The sequence below is a fragment of the Somniosus microcephalus genome, chromosome 12 (genome assembly GCF_052327205.1).
Source record: "Somniosus microcephalus isolate GS21.2 chromosome 12, FLI_Smic_1.0, whole genome shotgun sequence".
In the NCBI taxonomy this organism is placed as follows: domain Eukaryota; kingdom Metazoa; phylum Chordata; class Chondrichthyes; order Squaliformes; family Somniosidae; genus Somniosus; species Somniosus microcephalus.
The window spans coordinates 170,724,043-170,741,905 of record NC_140998.1 but is presented as its reverse complement, the minus strand read 5'-3'; the positions used below and the strand labels follow the sequence as shown (position 1 = coordinate 170,741,905).

At 41.8% G+C, this 17,863-nt stretch overlaps 1 protein-coding gene across 1 annotated transcript in view; it reads right to left on the bottom strand.

The window, feature by feature from the left end:
* sptbn5 (spectrin, beta, non-erythrocytic 5) overlaps positions 1-17,863 on the bottom strand; it is a 781,023-nt gene that overhangs the window by 294,087 nt on the left and 469,073 nt on the right. The window contains 1 exon segment of the mRNA XM_086003837.1: positions 16,703-16,920. Coding sequence (XP_085859963.1) covers positions 16,703-16,920 — 218 coding nt within the window.

Below are 17,863 nucleotides of genomic sequence, written 5' to 3'. Positions count from 1 at the left end.
GAAAGATCGAACTGATTGTGTAACCATCAAAAGATCGAACTGACTGTGTAACCAACAAAAGATCGAACTGACTGTGTAACCAATGAAAGATCGGACTGACTACTGTAACCAACAAAAATCGAACTGACTGTGTAACCAACGAAAGATCGAACTGGCTAGTGTAACCAACGAAAGATCAAACTGACTAGTGTAACCAACGAAAGGTCAAACTGACTAGTGTCACCTACGAAAGATCGAACTGGCTAGTGTAACCAACGAAAGAAAGATCGAACTGGCTAGTGTAACAAACGAAAGATCAAACTGGCTAGTGTAACCAACGAAAGATCGAACTGATTGTGTAACCAACGAAAGATTGAACTGACTAGTGTAACCAATGAAAGATCGAACTGGCTACTGTAACCAACGAAAGATCAAACTAACCAGTGTAACCAACAAAAGATCGAACTGACTAGTGTAACCAACAAAAGATCGAACTGGCTAGTGTAACCAACGAAAGATCGAACTGGCTAGTGTAACCAACGAAAGATCGAACTGACTAGTGTAACCAACAAAAGATCAAACTGACTAGTGTAACCAACGAAAGATCGAACTGATTGTGTAACCAATGAAAGATCGATCTGACTAGTGTAACCAACGAAAGAAAGATCGAACTGGCTAGTGTAACCAACGAAAGATCGAACTGGCTAGTGTAACCAACGAAAGATCGAACTGACTAGTGTAACCAATGAAAGATCGAACTGACTACTGTAACCAACAAAAATCGAACTGACTGTGTAACCAACGAAAGATTGAACTGACTGTGTAACCAACGAAAGATTGAACTGACTAGTGTAACCAATGAAAGATCGAACTGGCTGTGTAACCAACGAAAGACAGATCGAACTGACTGGTGTAACCAACAAACGAAAGATCGAACTGACTGAGTAACCAACGAAAGATTGAACTGACTGTGTAACCAACGGAAGATCGAACTGACTGTGTAACCAACGAAAGATCGAACTGGCTAGTGTAACCTACGAAAGATTGAACTGGCTAGTGTAACCAACGAAAGAAAGATCGAACTGGCTAGTGTAACCAACGAAAGATCAAACTGGCTAGTGTAACCAACGAAAGATCAAACTAACTAGTGTAACCAACAAAAGATCGAACTGACTAGTGTAACCAAAAGATCGAACTGATTGTGTAACCAATGAAAGATCGATCTGACTAGTGTAACCAACGAAAGAAAGATCGAACTGGCTAGTGTAACCAACGAAAGATCGAACTGGCTAGTGTAACCAACGAAAGATCGAACTGACTAGTGTAACCAATGAAAGATCGAACTGACTACTGTAACCAACAAAAATCGAACTGACTGTGTAACCAATGAAAGATCGAACTGACTAGTGTAACCAATGAAAGATCGAACTGGCTAGTGTAACCAACAAAAGATCAAACTGACTGTGTAACAAACGAAAGATGGAACTGGCTGTGTAATCAACGAAAGAAAGATCGAACTGACTGGTGTAACCAACAAACGAAAGATCGAACTGACTGTATAACCAATGAAAGATCGAACTGACTGTGTAACCAACGAAAGATCGAACTGATTGTGTAACCATCAAAAGATCGAACTGACTGTGTAACCAACAAAAGATCGAACTGACTGTGTAACCAATGAAAGATCGGACTGACTACTGTAACCAACAAAAATCGAACTGACTGTGTAACCAACGAAAGATCGAACTGGCTAGTGTAACCAACGAAAGATCAAACTGACTAGTGTAACCAACGAAAGGTCAAACTGACTAGTGTCACCTACGAAAGATCGAACTGGCTAGTGTAACCAATGAAAGATCAAACTGGCTAGTGTAACCAATGAAAGATCGAACTGATTGTGTAACCAACGAAAGATTGAACTGATTGTGTAACCAACAAAAGATCGAACTGACTAGTGTAACCAACAAAAGATCGAACTGGCTAGTGTAACCAACGAAAGATCGAACTGGCTAGTGTAACCAATGAAAGATCGAACTGACTAGTGTAACCAACGAAAGATCAAACTGACTAGTGTAACCAACAAAAGATCGAACTGATTGTGTAACCAATGAAAGATCGATCTGACTAGTGTAACCAACGAAAGAAAGATCGAACTGGCTAGTGTAACCAACGAAAGATCGAACTGGCTGTGTAACCAACTAAAGATCTAACTGACTAGTGTAACCAACAAAAGATCGAACTGGCTGTGTAACCAACGAAAGATCAAACTGACTAGTGCAACCAACGAAAGATTGAACTGACTGTGTAACCAATGAAAGATTGAACTGACTAGTGTAACCAATGAAAGATCGAACTGGCTGTGTAACCAACGAAAGACAGATCGAACTGACTGGTGTAACCAACAAACGAAAGATCGAACTGACTGTGTAACCAACGAAAGATTCAACTGACTGTGTAACCAACAAAAGATCGAACTGACTAGTGTAACCAACAAAAGATCGAACTGGCTAGTGTAACCAACGAAAGATCGAACTGGCTAGTGTAACCAACGAAAGATCAAACTGACTAGTGTAACCAACGAAAGATCGAACTGATTGTGTAACCAACGAAAGATTGAACTGACTAGTGTAACCAATGAAAGATCGAACTGGCTACTGTAACCAACGAAAGATCAAACTAACCAGTGTAACCAACAAAAGATCGAACTGACTAGTGTAACCAACAAAAGATCGAACTGGCTAGTGTAACCAACGAAAGATCGAACTGGCTAGTGTAACCAACGAAAGATCGAACTGACTAGTGTAACCAACAAAAGATCAAACTGACTAGTGTAACCAACGAAAGATCGAACTGATTGTGTAACCAATGAAAGATCGATCTGACTAGTGTAACCAACGAAAGAAAGATCGAACTGGCTAGTGTAACCAACGAAAGATCGAACTGGCTAGTGTAACCAACGAAAGATCGAACTGACTAGTGTAACCAATGAAAGATCGAACTGACTACTGTAACCAACAAAAATCGAACTGACTGTGTAACCAACGAAAGATTGAACTGACTGTGTAACCAACGAAAGATTGAACTGACTAGTGTAACCAATGAAAGATCGAACTGGCTGTGTAACCAACGAAAGACAGATCGAACTGACTGGTGTAACCAACAAACGAAAGATCGAACTGACTGAGTAACCAACGAAAGATTGAACTGACTGTGTAACCAACGGAAGATCGAACTGACTGTGTAACCAACGAAAGATCGAACTGGCTAGTGTAACCTACGAAAGATTGAACTGGCTAGTGTAACCAACGAAAGAAAGATCGAACTGGCTAGTGTAACCAACGAAAGATCAAACTGGCTAGTGTAACCAACGAAAGATCAAACTAACTAGTGTAACCAACAAAAGATCGAACTGACTAGTGTAACCAAAAGATCGAACTGATTGTGTAACCAATGAAAGATCGATCTGACTAGTGTAACCAACGAAAGAAAGATCGAACTGGCTAGTGTAACCAACGAAAGATCGAACTGGCTAGTGTAACCAACGAAAGATCGAACTGACTAGTGTAACCAATGAAAGATCGAACTGACTACTGTAACCAACAAAAATCGAACTGACTGTGTAACCAATGAAAGATCGAACTGACTAGTGTAACCAATGAAAGATCGAACTGGCTAGTGTAACCAACAAAAGATCAAACTGACTGTGTAACAAACGAAAGATGGAACTGGCTGTGTAATCAACGAAAGAAAGATCGAACTGACTGGTGTAACCAACAAACGAAAGATCGAACTGACTGTATAACCAATGAAAGATCGAACTGACTGTGTAACCAACGAAAGATCGAACTGATTGTGTAACCATCAAAAGATCGAACTGACTGTGTAACCAACAAAAGATCGAACTGACTGTGTAACCAATGAAAGATCGGACTGACTACTGTAACCAACAAAAATCGAACTGACTGTGTAACCAACGAAAGATCGAACTGGCTAGTGTAACCAACGAAAGATCAAACTGACTAGTGTAACCAACGAAAGGTCAAACTGACTAGTGTCACCTACAAAAGATCGAACTGGCTAGTGTAACCAACGAAAGAAAGATCGAACTGGCTAGTGTAACAAACGAAAGATCAAACTGGCTAGTGTAACCAACGAAAGATCGAACTGATTGTGTAACCAACGAAAGATTGAACTGACTAGTGTAACCAATGAAAGATCGAACTGGCTACTGTAACCAACGAAAGATCAAACTAACCAGTGTAACCAACAAAAGATCGAACTGACTAGTGTAACCAACAAAAGATCGAACTGGCTAGTGTAACCAACGAAAGATCGAACTGGCTAGTGTAACCAACGAAAGATCGAACTGACTAGTGTAACCAACAAAAGATCAAACTGACTAGTGTAACCAACGAAAGATCGAACTGATTGTGTAACCAATGAAAGATCGATCTGACTAGTGTAACCAACGAAAGAAAGATCGAACTGGCTAGTGTAACCAACGAAAGATCGAACTGGCTAGTGTAACCAACGAAAGATCGAACTGACTAGTGTAACCAATGAAAGATCGAACTGACTACTGTAACCAACAAAAATCGAACTGACTGTGTAACCAACGAAAGATTGAACTGACTGTGTAACCAACGAAAGATTGAACTGACTAGTGTAACCAATGAAAGATGGAACTGGCTGTGTAACCAACGAAAGACAGATCGAACTGACTGGTGTAACCAACAAACGAAAGATCGAACTGACTGAGTAACCAACGAAAGATTGAACTGACTGTGTAACCAACGAAAGATCGAACTGGCTAGTGTAACCTACGAAAGATTGAACTGGCTAGTGTAACCAACGAAAGAAAGATCGAACTGGCTAGTGTAACCAACGAAAGATCAAACTGGCTAGTGTAACCAACGAAAGATCAAACTAACTAGTGTAACCAACAAAAGATCGAACTGACTAGTGTAACCAAAAGATCGAACTGATTGTGTAACCAATGAAAGATCGATCTGACTAGTGTAACCAACGAAAGAAAGATCGAACTGGCTAGTGTAACCAACGAAAGATCGAACTGGCTAGTGTAACCAACGAAAGATCGAACTGACTAGTGTAACCAATGAAAGATCGAACTGACTACTGTAACCAACAAAAATCGAACTGACTGTGTAACCAATGAAAGATCGAACTGACTAGTGTAACCAATGAAAGATCGAACTGGCTAGTGTAACCAACAAAAGATCAAACTGACTGTGTAACAAACGAAAGATGGAACTGGCTGTGTAATCAACGAAAGAAAGATCGAACTGACTGGTGTAACCAACAAACGAAAGATCGAACTGACTGTATAACCAATGAAAGATCGAACTGACTGTGTAACCAACGAAAGATCGAACTGATTGTGTAACCATCAAAAGATCGAACTGACTGTGTAACCAACAAAAGATCGAACTGACTGTGTAACCAATGAAAGATCGGACTGACTACTGTAACCAACAAAAATCGAACTGACTGTGTAACCAACGAAAGATCGAACTGGCTAGTGTAACCAACGAAAGATCAAACTGACTAGTGTAACCAACGAAAGGTCAAACTGACTAGTGTCACCTACGAAAGATCGAACTGGCTAGTGTAACCAACGAAAGAAAGATCGAACTGGCTAGTGTAACAAACGAAAGATCAAACTGGCTAGTGTAACCAATGAAAGATCGAACTGATTGTGTAACCAACGAAAGATCGAACTGACTAGTGTAACCAACAAAAGATCAAACTGACTAGTGTAACCAACGAAAGATTGAACTGATTGTGTAACCAATGAAAGATCGATCTGACTAGTGTAACCAACGAAAGAAAGATCGAACTGGCTAGTGTAACCAACGAAAGATCGAACTGGCTGTGTAACCAACTAAAGATCTAACTGACTAGTGTAACCAACAAAAGATTGAACTGGCTGTGTAACCAACGAAAGATCAAACTGACTAGTGCAACCAACGAAAGATTGAACTGACTGTGTAACCAACGAAAGATTGAACTGACTAGTGTAACCAATGAAAGATCGAACTGGCTGTGTAACCAACGAAAGAAAGATCGAACTGACTGGTGTAACCAACAAACGAAAGATCGAACTGACTGTGTAACCAACGAAAGATTCAACTGACTGTGTAACCAATGGAAGATCGAACTGACTGTGTAACCAACAAAAGATTGAACTGACCGTGTAACCAACGAAAGATCGAACTGACTGTGTAACCAACGAAAGATCGAACTGACTAGTGTAACCAACAAAAGATCAAACTGGCTAGTGTAACCAACGAAAGATTGAACTGGCTAGTGTAACCAATGAAAGATCGAACTGACTAGTGTAACCAACGAAAGATCAAACTGACTAGTGTAACCAACGAAAGATTGAACTGATTGTGTAACCAATGAAAGATCGATCTGACTAGTGTAACCAACGAAAGAAAGATCGAACTGGCTAGTGTAACCAACGAAAGATCGAACTGGCTGTGTAACCAACTAAAGATCTAACTGACTAGTGTAACCAACAAAAGATCGAACTGGCTGTGTAACCAACGAAAGATCAAACTGACTAGTGCAACCAACGAAAGATTGAACTGACTGTGTAACCAACGAAAGATTGAACTGACTAGTGTAACCAATGAAAGATCGAACTGACTGTGTAACCAACAAAAGATCGAACTGATTGTGTAACCAACAAAAGATCGAAATGACTGTGTAACCAACAAAAGATCGAACTGATTGTGTAACCAACAAAAGATCGAACTGATTGTGTAACCAACAAAAGATCGAAATGACTGTGTAACCAACAAAAGATCGAACTGATTGTGTAACCAACGAAAGATCAAACTGACTAGTGTAACCAACAAAAGATGAAACTGGCTAGTGTAACCAACGAAAGATCAAACTGACTGGTGTAACCAACAAAAGGTCAAACTGACTGTGTAACAAATGAAAGATTGAACTGACTAGTGTAACCAACGAAAGATCGAACTGACTAGTGTAACCAACAAAAGATCAAACTGGCTAGTGTAACCAACGAAAGTTCAAACTTACTCGTGTAACCAACGAAAGATCGAACTGACTAGTGTAACCAACAGAGGATCGAACTGACTAGTGTAACCAACGAAAGATCGAACTGACTGTGTAACCAACAAAAGATCAAACTGACTAGTGTAACCAACAAAGGATTGCACTGACTACTGTAACCAATGAAAAATCGAACTGACTAGTGTAACCAATGAAAGATCGAACTGACTAGTGTAACCAACGAAAGATCAAACTGACTAGTGTAACCTACGAAAGATCAAACTGGCTAGTGTAACCAACGAAAGATAGATCGAACTGGCTAGTGTAACCAATGAAAGATCGAACTGGCTAGTGTAACCAACAAAAGATCAAATTGGCTAGTGTAACCAATGAAAGATCAAACTAACTAGTGTAACCAACAAAAGATCGAACTGACTGTGTAACAAACGAAAGATCGAACTGACTAGTGTAACCAACGAAAGATCGAACTGGCTAGTGTAACCAACGAAAGAAAGATCGAACTGGCTAATGTAACCAATGAAAGATCGAACTGGCTAGTGTAACCAACGAAAGATCGACCTGATTGTGTAACCAACAAAAGATTGAACTGACTAGTGTAACCAACAAAAGATCGAACTGGCTAGTGTAACCAACGAAAGATCGAACTGACTACTGTAACCAATGAAAGATCGAACTGACTAGTGTAACCAACAAAAGATCAAACTGACTAGTGTAACCAACAAAAGATTGAACTGATTGTGTAACCAACGAAAGATCGAACTGGCTAGTGTAACCAACGAAAGATCGAACTGACTAGTGTAACCAACAAAAGATCGAACTGACTAGTGTAACCAACGAATGATCGAGCTGACTAGTGTAACCAATGAAAGTTCAAACTTACTCGTGTAACCAACGAAAGATCGAACTGACTGTGTAACCAACAAAAGATCGAGCTGGCTGTGTAACCAATGACAGATCGAACTGACTAGTGTAACCAATGAAAGGTCGAACTGACAGTGTAACCAACAAATATCGAACTGACTAGTGTAACCAACGAAAGATCGAACTGACTAGTGTAACCAACGAAAGATCGAAATGACTAGTGTAACCAACAGAGGATCGAACTAACTAATGTAACCAACGAAAGATCGAACTGACTGTGTAACCAATAAAAGGTCGAACTGACTAGTGTAACCAACAAAGGATTGCACTGACTAATGTAACCAATGAAAAATCGAACTGACTAGTGCAACCAATGAAAGATCGAACTGACTAGTGTAACCAACAAAGGATCAAACTGGCTAGTGTAACCAACGAAAGAAAGATCGAACTGGCTAGTGTGACCAACGAAAGATCAAACTGACTAGTGTAACCTATGAAAGATCGAACTGGCTAGTGTAACCAACAAAAGATCGAACTGTGTAACAAACGAAAGATCGAACTGACTAGTGTAACCAACAAAAGATCGAACTGACTGTGTAACCAATGAAAGATCGGACTGACTACTGTAACCAACAAAAATCGAACTGACTGTGTAACCAACGAAAGATCGAACTGGCTAGTGTAACCAACGAAAGATCAAACTGACTAGTGTAACCAACGAAAGGTCAAACTGACTAGTGTCACCTACGAAAGATCGAACTGGCTAGTGTAACCAACGAAAGAAAGATCGAACTGGCTAGTGTAACAAACGAAAGATCAAACTGGCTAGTGTAACCAATGAAAGATCGAACTGATTGTGTAACCAACGAAAGATCGAACTGACTAGTGTAACCAACAAAAGATCAAACTGGCTAGTGTAACCAACGAAAGATTGAACTGGCTAGTGTAACCAATGAAAGATCGAACTGACTAGTGTAACCAATGAAAGATCAAACTGACTAGTGTAACCAACGAAAGATTGAACTGATTGTGTAACCAATGAAAGATCGATCTGACTAGTGTAACCAACGAAAGAAAGATCGAACTGGCTAGTGTAACCAACGAAAGATCGAACTGGCTGTGTAACCAACTAAAGATCTAACTGACTAGTGTAACCAACAAAAGATCGAACTGGCTGTGTAACCAACGAAAGATCAAACTGACTAGTGCAACCAACGAAAGATTGAACTGACTGTGTAACCAACGAAAGATTGAACTGACTAGTGTAACCAACGAAAGATCGAACTGGCTGCGTAACCAACGAAAGAAAGATCGAACTGACTGGTGTAACCAACAAATGAAAGATCGAACTGACTGTGTAACCAACGAAAGATTGAACTGACTGTGTAACCAATGGAAGATCGAACTGACTGTGTAACCAACAAAAGATCGAACTGACCGTGTAACCAACGAAAGATCGAACTGACTGTGCAACCAACAAAAGATCGAACTGACTGTGTAACCAACAAAAGATCGAACTGATTGTGTAACCAACGAAAGATCAAACTGACTAGTGTAACCAACAAAAGATGAAACTGGCTAGTGTAACCAACGAAAGATCAAACTGACTGGTGTAACCAACAAAAGGTCAAACTGACTGTGTAACAAATGAAAGATTGAACTGACTAGTGTAACCAACGAAAGATCGAACTGACTAGTGTAACCAACAAAAGATCAAACTGGCTAGTGTAACCAACGAAAGTTCAAACTTACTCGTGTAACCAACGAAAGATCGAACTGACTGTGTAACCAACAAAAGATCGAACTGACTAGTGTAACCAACAAAGGATTGCACTGACTACTGTAACCAATGAAAAATCGAACTGACTAGTGTAACCAATGAAAGATCGAACTGACTAGTGTAACCAACGAAAGATCAAACTGACTAGTGTAACCTACGAAAGATCAAACTGGCTAGTGTAACCAACGAAAGATAGATCGAACTGGCTAGTGTAACCAATGAAAGATCGAACTGGCTAGTGTAACCAACAAAAGATCAAATTGGCTAGTGTAACCAATGAAAGATCAAACTAACTAGTGTAACCAACAAAAGATCGAACTGACTGTGTAACAAACGAAAGATCGAACTGACTAGTGTAACCAACGAAAGATCGAACTGGCTAGTGTAACCAACGAAAGAAAGATCGAACTGGCTAATGTAACCAATGAAAGATCGAACTGGCTAGTGTAACCAACGAAAGATCGACCTGATTGTGTAACCAACAAAAGATTGAACTGACTAGTGTAACCAACAAAAGATCGAACTGGCTAGTGTAACCAACGAAAGATCGAACTGACTACTGTAACCAATGAAAGATCGAACTGACTAGTGTAACCAACAAAAGATCAAACTGACTAGTGTAACCAACGAAAGATTGAACTGATTGTGTAACCAACGAAAGATCGAACTGGCTAGTGTAACCAACGAAAGATCGAACTGACTAGTGTAACCAACAAAAGATCGAACTGACTAGTGTAACCAACGAATGATCGAGCTGACTAGTGTAACCAATGAAAGTTCAAACTTACTCGTGTAACCAACGAAAGATCGAACTGACTGTGTAACCAACAAAAGATCGAGCTGGCTGTGTAACCAATGACAGATCGAACTGACTAGTGTAACCAATGAAAGGTCGAACTGACAGTGTAACCAACAAATATCGAACTGACTAGTGTAACCAACGAAAGATCGAACTGACTAGTGTAACCAACGAAAGATCAAAATGACTAGTGTAACCAACAGAGGATCGAACTAACTAATGTAACCAACGAAAGATCGAACTGACTGTGTAACCAATAAAAGGTCGAACTGACTAGTGTAACCAACAAAGGATTGCACTGACTAATGTAACCAATGAAAAATCGAACTGACTAGTGTAACCAATGAAAGATCGAACTGACTAGTGTAACCAACAAAGGATCAAACTGGCTAGTGTAACCAACGAAAGAAAGATCGAACTGGCTAGTGTGACCAACGAAAGATCAAACTGACTAGTGTAACCTATGAAAGATCGAACTGGCTAGTGTAACCAACGAAAGATAGATCGAACTGGATAGTGTAACCAATGAAAGATCGAACTGGCTAGTGTAACCAACAAAAGATCAAATTGGCTAGTGTAACCAATGAAAGATCAAACTAACTAGTGTAACCAACAAAAGATCGAACTGTGTAACAAACGAAAGATCGAACTGACTAGTGTAACCAACGAAAGATCGAACTGGCTAGTGTAACCAACGAAAGAAAGATCGAACTGGCTAATGTAACCAACGAAAGATCGAACTGGCTAGTGTAACCAACGAAAGATCGACCTGATTGTGTAACCAACAAAAGATTGAACTGACTAGTGTAACCAACAAAATATCGAACTGGCTAGTGTAACCAACGAAAGATCGAACTGACTAGTGTAACCAACGAAAGATCGAACTGACTAGTGTAACCAACAAAAGATCAAACTGACTAGTGTAACCAACGAAAGATTGAACTGATTGTGTAACCAACGAAAGATCGAACTGACTGTGTAACCAACGAAAGATCGAGCTGGCTGTGTAACCAACGACAGATCGAACTGACTGGTGTAACCAACGAAAGGTCGAACTGACAGTGTAACCAACGAAAGATCGAACTCAGTGAGTAACCAACAAAAGATCGAACTGACTAGTGTAACCAACGAAGGATCGAACTAACTGTGTAACCAACAAAAGATCGAACTAACTGTAACCAACAAAGGATCGAACTGACTTTGTAACCAACGAAAGATCGAACTGACTAGTGTAACCAACGAACGATCGAACTGACTGTGTAACCAACGAAGGATCGAACTAACTGTGTAACCAAGAAAAGGTCGAACTAACTGTAACCAACAAAAGATCAAACTGACTAGTGTAACCAATGAAAGATTGAACTGACTGTGTAACTAACGAAAGATCGAACTGACTGTGTAACTAACGAAAGATGCAGTACAAAAGAAAGAACTTATATTTCACGACCTCGGGACGTCCCAAAGCGCTCTGCAGCTCGTGAAGTTCTGTTGAAGAGTAGTCACTGTTGTAATGTAGGAAATGTGGCAGCCAATCTGCACACAGCAAGATCCCACAAACAGGAATGACCAGATAATCTGTTTTAGTGATGTTGGTTGAGGGATAAATATTGGCCAGGACATCGGGGAGAACTTGCCATCTCTTCTATGAATAGTGGCGTGGGAGTGCGGTTTAAACAGAGTGCTGCGAGTTGGGTGAGTCAAGGAGTCAGGTGAGGAGTGGAAGGAGGAGCTCCCTTGCTTTGCCTTTGTTTTTCCTAACTTTTCACCCTGTAGGAATTGGTTCTTACTTTACACCAAGGAAAGAGTCCGAGAGCTGGAGCAGTCAAACAACAACAACAACAATGGCAAAACCGCTAAAGTGACGTCACAACCAGGGAAGGAGCTGATTGGTAAGTAGGACCTGGTGAGTATTTCTACAGTCCAGTCATTAAAGTAAAAGTAAGGTCTCTAGTTTAGAGTAAGTTGTGTTTAAAGGGAAGTAAGGTCCCTAGTATATTCTTTAATTTAAAGGAAGTAAAGGGAGTAAATTAAGGGTAGGACATGGCAGGGCAGCTCGGCAGCGTGGAGTGCTCCTCCTGTGCTATGTGGGAAGTCAGGGACACTTTAGGTGTCCAGGGCGAACACATGTGCAGGAAGTGTCTCCAGCTGCAGCTACTCGAAATCTGCGTTTCGGAGCTGGAGCTGCGGCTGGAGTCACTGTGGAGCATCCGTGAAGCTGAGATCTTCGTGGATAGCACGTTTAATAAGGTGGTCACACCGCAGGTAAAGAGTGCACAGGCAGTCAGGAAATGGGTGACCGCCAGACAGAGTAAAAGAACTAGGAAGGTAGTGCAGGAGTTCCCTGGGTCCATCTCCCTCTCCAACAGGTTTTCCATTTTGGATATTGATGGGGGAGATGGTTTCTCAGGGGAATGCAGCAAGAGCCAAGTCCATGGCACTACGAGTGGCTCAGCTGCACAGGAGGGGAGGAGAAAGAGTGGGAGAGCAATAGTGATAGGGGATTCTATCGTAAGGGGAACAGATAGACATTTCTGTGGCCGCAGAAGTGACTCCAGGATGGTATGTTGCCTCCCTGGTGCCAGGGTCAAGGATGTCACTGAACGGCTGCAGGGCATTCTGAAGGGGGAGGGTGAACAGTCAGAGGTCGTGGTGCACATTGGTACCAACAACATGGGTAGAAAGAGGGATGAGGAGCTAGGTAGCAGATTAAAAAGCAGGACCTCAAAGGTTGTAATCTCTGGATTACTCCCGGTGCCACGTGCTAGTGAGTTTAGATATAGGATAGAGCAGATGAATGAGTGGCTAAATAGTTGGTGCAGGAGGGAGGGCTTTAGATTCCTGGATCACTGAGTCTGCTTCTGGGGAAGGTGGGACCTGTGCAAGTTGGACAGGTTGCACCTGAACTGGAACGGGACCAACATCCTTGCAGGGAGGTTTGCTAGTACTGTTGGGGGTGGCGGGGCGGGGGGTTTAAACTAACTTGGCAGGGGGATGGGATATGGAGTGGAGCTATAGTAGGGGTGATGCACAGCCAAATATAGAGGAAAAAACAAGTCAGCCTAAAAGAGGAGGGGTGTCGCAATATTAATCAAGGAGTCAATTACTGCTGAAAGGAGGGATGATATCTTAGCAGGTTCCTCTAATGAGGCCATATGGGTAGAACTTAAAAACAAAAAGGGGGCAAGCACTTTGCTGGGAGTGTACTATAGGCCCCCAAACAGTCAGGGGCAGATAGAGGAACAGATATGCAGGCAAATCTCAGAGAAGTGTAGAAATAATAGGGTAATAATAGTAGGGGATTTCAACTTCCCCAATATTAACTGGGATAGTCAGAGTGTGAAAGGCTTAGAGGGTGCAGAATTCTTAAAGTGCATCCAGGAGAGCTTTTTGAGCCAGCATGTAGAAAGTCCTACAAGAGAGGGGGCGGTACTGGACCTAATTCTAGGGAATGTAGCCGGGCAAGTGGTAGAAGTGTCAGTAGGAGAGCATTTTGGTGACAGTGACCATAATTCGGTGAGATTTAAGGTAGTCATGGAAAAGGACAAAAATGGACCAGGAATAAAGGTTCTATATTGGGGGAAGGCCGATTTTAATATGATAAGGCAGGATCTGGCCAAAGTAGACTGGGATCAGCTACTTGTAGGAAAATCCACATCAGAGCAGTGGGAGTCTTTCAGAAAGGAAATAGAGAGAGTACAATGCCAACATGTTCCCGTAAAGGTCAAGGGTGGGACCAACAAACCCAGGGAACCCTGGATGTCAAGGGATATACAAGAATGGATTCGGAAAAAAAGGGAGGCTTTTGGCAGATGCAAAGGACTAAAAACAGTGGAAGCCCTAGAGGAGTATAGAAAGTGCAGGGGGGTACTTAAAAAATAAATTAGGAGAGCGAAGAGGGGGCATGAAAAAACACTGGCGGGCTAAATAAAGGAAAATCCCAAAGTTTATAAGTATATTAAGGGCAAGAGGATAACCAGGGAAAGAGTAGGGCCCATTAGGGACCAAAGTGGCAATCTGTGTGTAGAGCCGGAAGATGTAGGTGAGGTTTTAAATGAATATTTTGCATCTGTGTTCACTATGGAGAAGGACGATGTAGGCATAGAAATCAGGCAGGGGATTGCGATATACTTGAACAAATTAGTATTGAGAGGGAGGAGGTACTAGCGGTTTTAACGGGCATAAAAGTGGATAAATCCCCAGGCCCAGACGAGATGTATCCCAGGCTGCTGTGTGAGGCGAGGGAGGAGATTGCAAGGGTTCTGACACAAATTTTCAGAACCTCTCTGGCCACAGGGGAGGTGCCAGAGGACTGGAGAACAGCTAACGTAGTACCATTATTCAAGAAGGGTAGTAGGGATAAACCAGGGAATTACAGGCCAGTAAGCCTAACATCAGTGGTAGGGAAATTATTGGAAAATATTCTGAGGGACAGAATTAGTCTCCATTTGGAGAGGCAAGGATTAATCAACGATAGTCAGCATGGCTTTGTCAGGGGGAGATCATGTCTAACCAATTTGAATGAATTTTTCGAGGGGGTGACTAGGTGTGTGGATGAGGGTAGTGTAGTTGATGTAGTCTACATGGACTTCAGTAAGGCTTTTGACAAAGTCCCACATGGGAGACTGGTCAAGAAGGTAAGAGCCCATGGGATCCAGGGCAATTTGGCACATTGGATCCAAAATTGGCTTAGTGGCAGGAGGCAGAGGGTGATGGTCGAAGGTTGTTTTTGTGACTGGAAGCCTGTGGTGTACCGCAGGGATCGGTGCTGGGTCCTTTGCTGTTTGTAGTGTACATTAATGATTTAGATATGAATGTAGGAGGTATGATCAGTAAGTTCGCAGATGACACAAAAATTGGCGGAGTGGTAAATAGTGAGGAGGGAAGCCTCAGGCTACAGGACGATAGGCGGATTGGTTAGATGGGCAGAACAGTGGCAAGTGGAATTTAACCCTGAAAAGTGTGAGGTGATGCATTTTGGGATGAACACGGGAGCAATACTGGTGTGTACAGCTCAGTACTGCACACGAGGTGCAATTACTGACCGAGCTAGCAGATAAAAAGTACTGGCCCTGCTTCTAGAGCAACCAACCCTACAGGATTGCCCTGGAGTCTCCAGGAATTGAAGATTAATCTCCAGGACATTGCTACGAGCAACCCAGGAGAAAAGATCATTGGCCCAGAAATTAGGTTTGGGGGCTTGCCACGCGTGCAAGCCCCCGATGTGCACTCACCCAATGTGCCGACATCTGAAGCCTGGGCCTGCTTGGAATTCCTGTCACTGGCCCGGTTCAGATCTCGGTGTGCTGTGCTTACCTGATCCAGTGGCGTAGTTAGTTCGATGTGCCGGCTGGGATCAGGTGAGCACTGTGCAGCCAATCAGGGGAGGGGAAACTTCATTCATGAGTTTGATAGTAAGAACTGTCAAACTCATGAAAAGTACGGGCGCCCAAAAGACTAGTTTAACTTTAAATAACATTTTAAAAAACATCCCAATAATTAAATAAACTATAAATAACTTTAAAAAACTATTTTAAACAATTAATCAAATTTTTGAAAAAAATAATTTTTTTTAAAATCGGGTCTAAAACTACACTAACCTTACTGTAAAGTCCTTAAAAACAATAAAGCTGTGGAAAAAATGTTATAATTTTAAGTAATAGACCACTTACCTTAAAGAATGAAGTCCTTACGTCTCCTTTTTACATTCGTAAAAAGGAGAGGCCCTTACACACGTGCAAACCTGTGGAAAAAAAGGAATTTCAGCGCACACGCGCAGACTCCTGTGCGCACGCGTTCGTCCTCTGAACCCCTTGGTTCAGAGGACAGGAAATGCCGTTTTTCCGCGCATGCGCTGTGCATGCTGAAAACCGGCACTTGTTTTTTTTCCCCATTTTCTTCGAACACTTTAATTTATTAGTTGTAAAAATATTGTAGGGGAAAAAAGGCTGTTTCACTAAGAGTCAAGATTAATCCAATCGGGTATCAAAGGGTGTGTTCCCCTTTGCAATTGGCCGTCGAAAGGCAGTGCGCCAGGAGGATGGACCAATGGTGGGAGTGTGGGGGAAGGGTGGTGCGAGGTCAGAGGTCATGTGCTGTAACCTCCAGGAATACGTCCAACCAGAGTTGGCGACCCTCCCTGCTTCTGGTTCAGTTCTCACTCAGTACAATCTATCACACTACGTGAAGAGCCGCACTGTCCCGGTCCCATTGCAACCTACATGAAAACACGGCATTCACTGACATAGGCCTGGATCAGCTCGGCCTCGACCAGATTCTCCTTCCACTCCCCGGCTTTCCGATGCAGGTTATCCCAGGATACTGCCACCTCCTCCAGACGTTCCCGCAGGTTCTCCCTGACGTGTGGGTACATCAGACCTAACCTCCTGGCTTCTCCGCCAATCCGTTCAACTTCTCTGCTTATGGCTCCCAGCTCCCTCTGCAAAAAAAACAAGATCAACATTCAAACCTGAAGTCATAACTAGCCCAGTAACCCAGTCTGTATCAATCTGAATTCATAACTAGCCCAGTAACCCAGTCTGTATCAATCTGAATTAATAACTAGCCCAGTAACCCAGTCTGTATCAATCTGAATTCATAACTAGCCCAGTAACACAGTCTTTGTCAATCTGAATTAATAACTAGCCCAGTAACCCAGTCTGTATCAATCTGAATTCACAATGAGCCCAGTAACACAGTCTTTGTCAATCTGAATTCATAACTAGCCCAGTAACAGTCTGTGTCAATCTGAATTCACAATGAGCCCAGTAACACAGTCTGTGTCAATCTGAATTAATAACTAGCCCAGTAACACAGTCTGTATCAATCTGAATTCATAACTAGCCCAGTAACAGTCTGTGTCAATCTGAATTCACAATGAGCCCAGTAACACAGTCTGTGTCAATCTGAATTAATAACTAGCCCAGTAACACAGTCTGTATCAATCTGAATTCATAACTAGCCCAGTAACACAGTCTGTATCAATCTGAATTAATAACTAGCCCAGTAACACAGTCTGTATCAATCTGAATTAATAACTAGCCCAGTAACACAGTCTGTATCAATCTGAATTCACAATGAGCCCAGTAACTCAGTCTGTATCAATCTGAATTAATAACTAGCCCAGTAACACAGTCTGTATCAATCTGAATTCATAACTAGCCCAGTAACACAGTCTGTATCAATCTGAATTAATAACTAGCCCAGTAACACAGTCTGTATCAATCTGAATTCACAATGAGCCCAGTAACTCAGTCTGTATCAATCTGAATTAATAACTAGCCCAGTAACACAGTCTGTATCAATCTGAATTCATAACTAGCCCAGTAACACAGTCTGTATCAATCTGAATTCATAACTAGCCCAGTAACAGTCTATGTCAA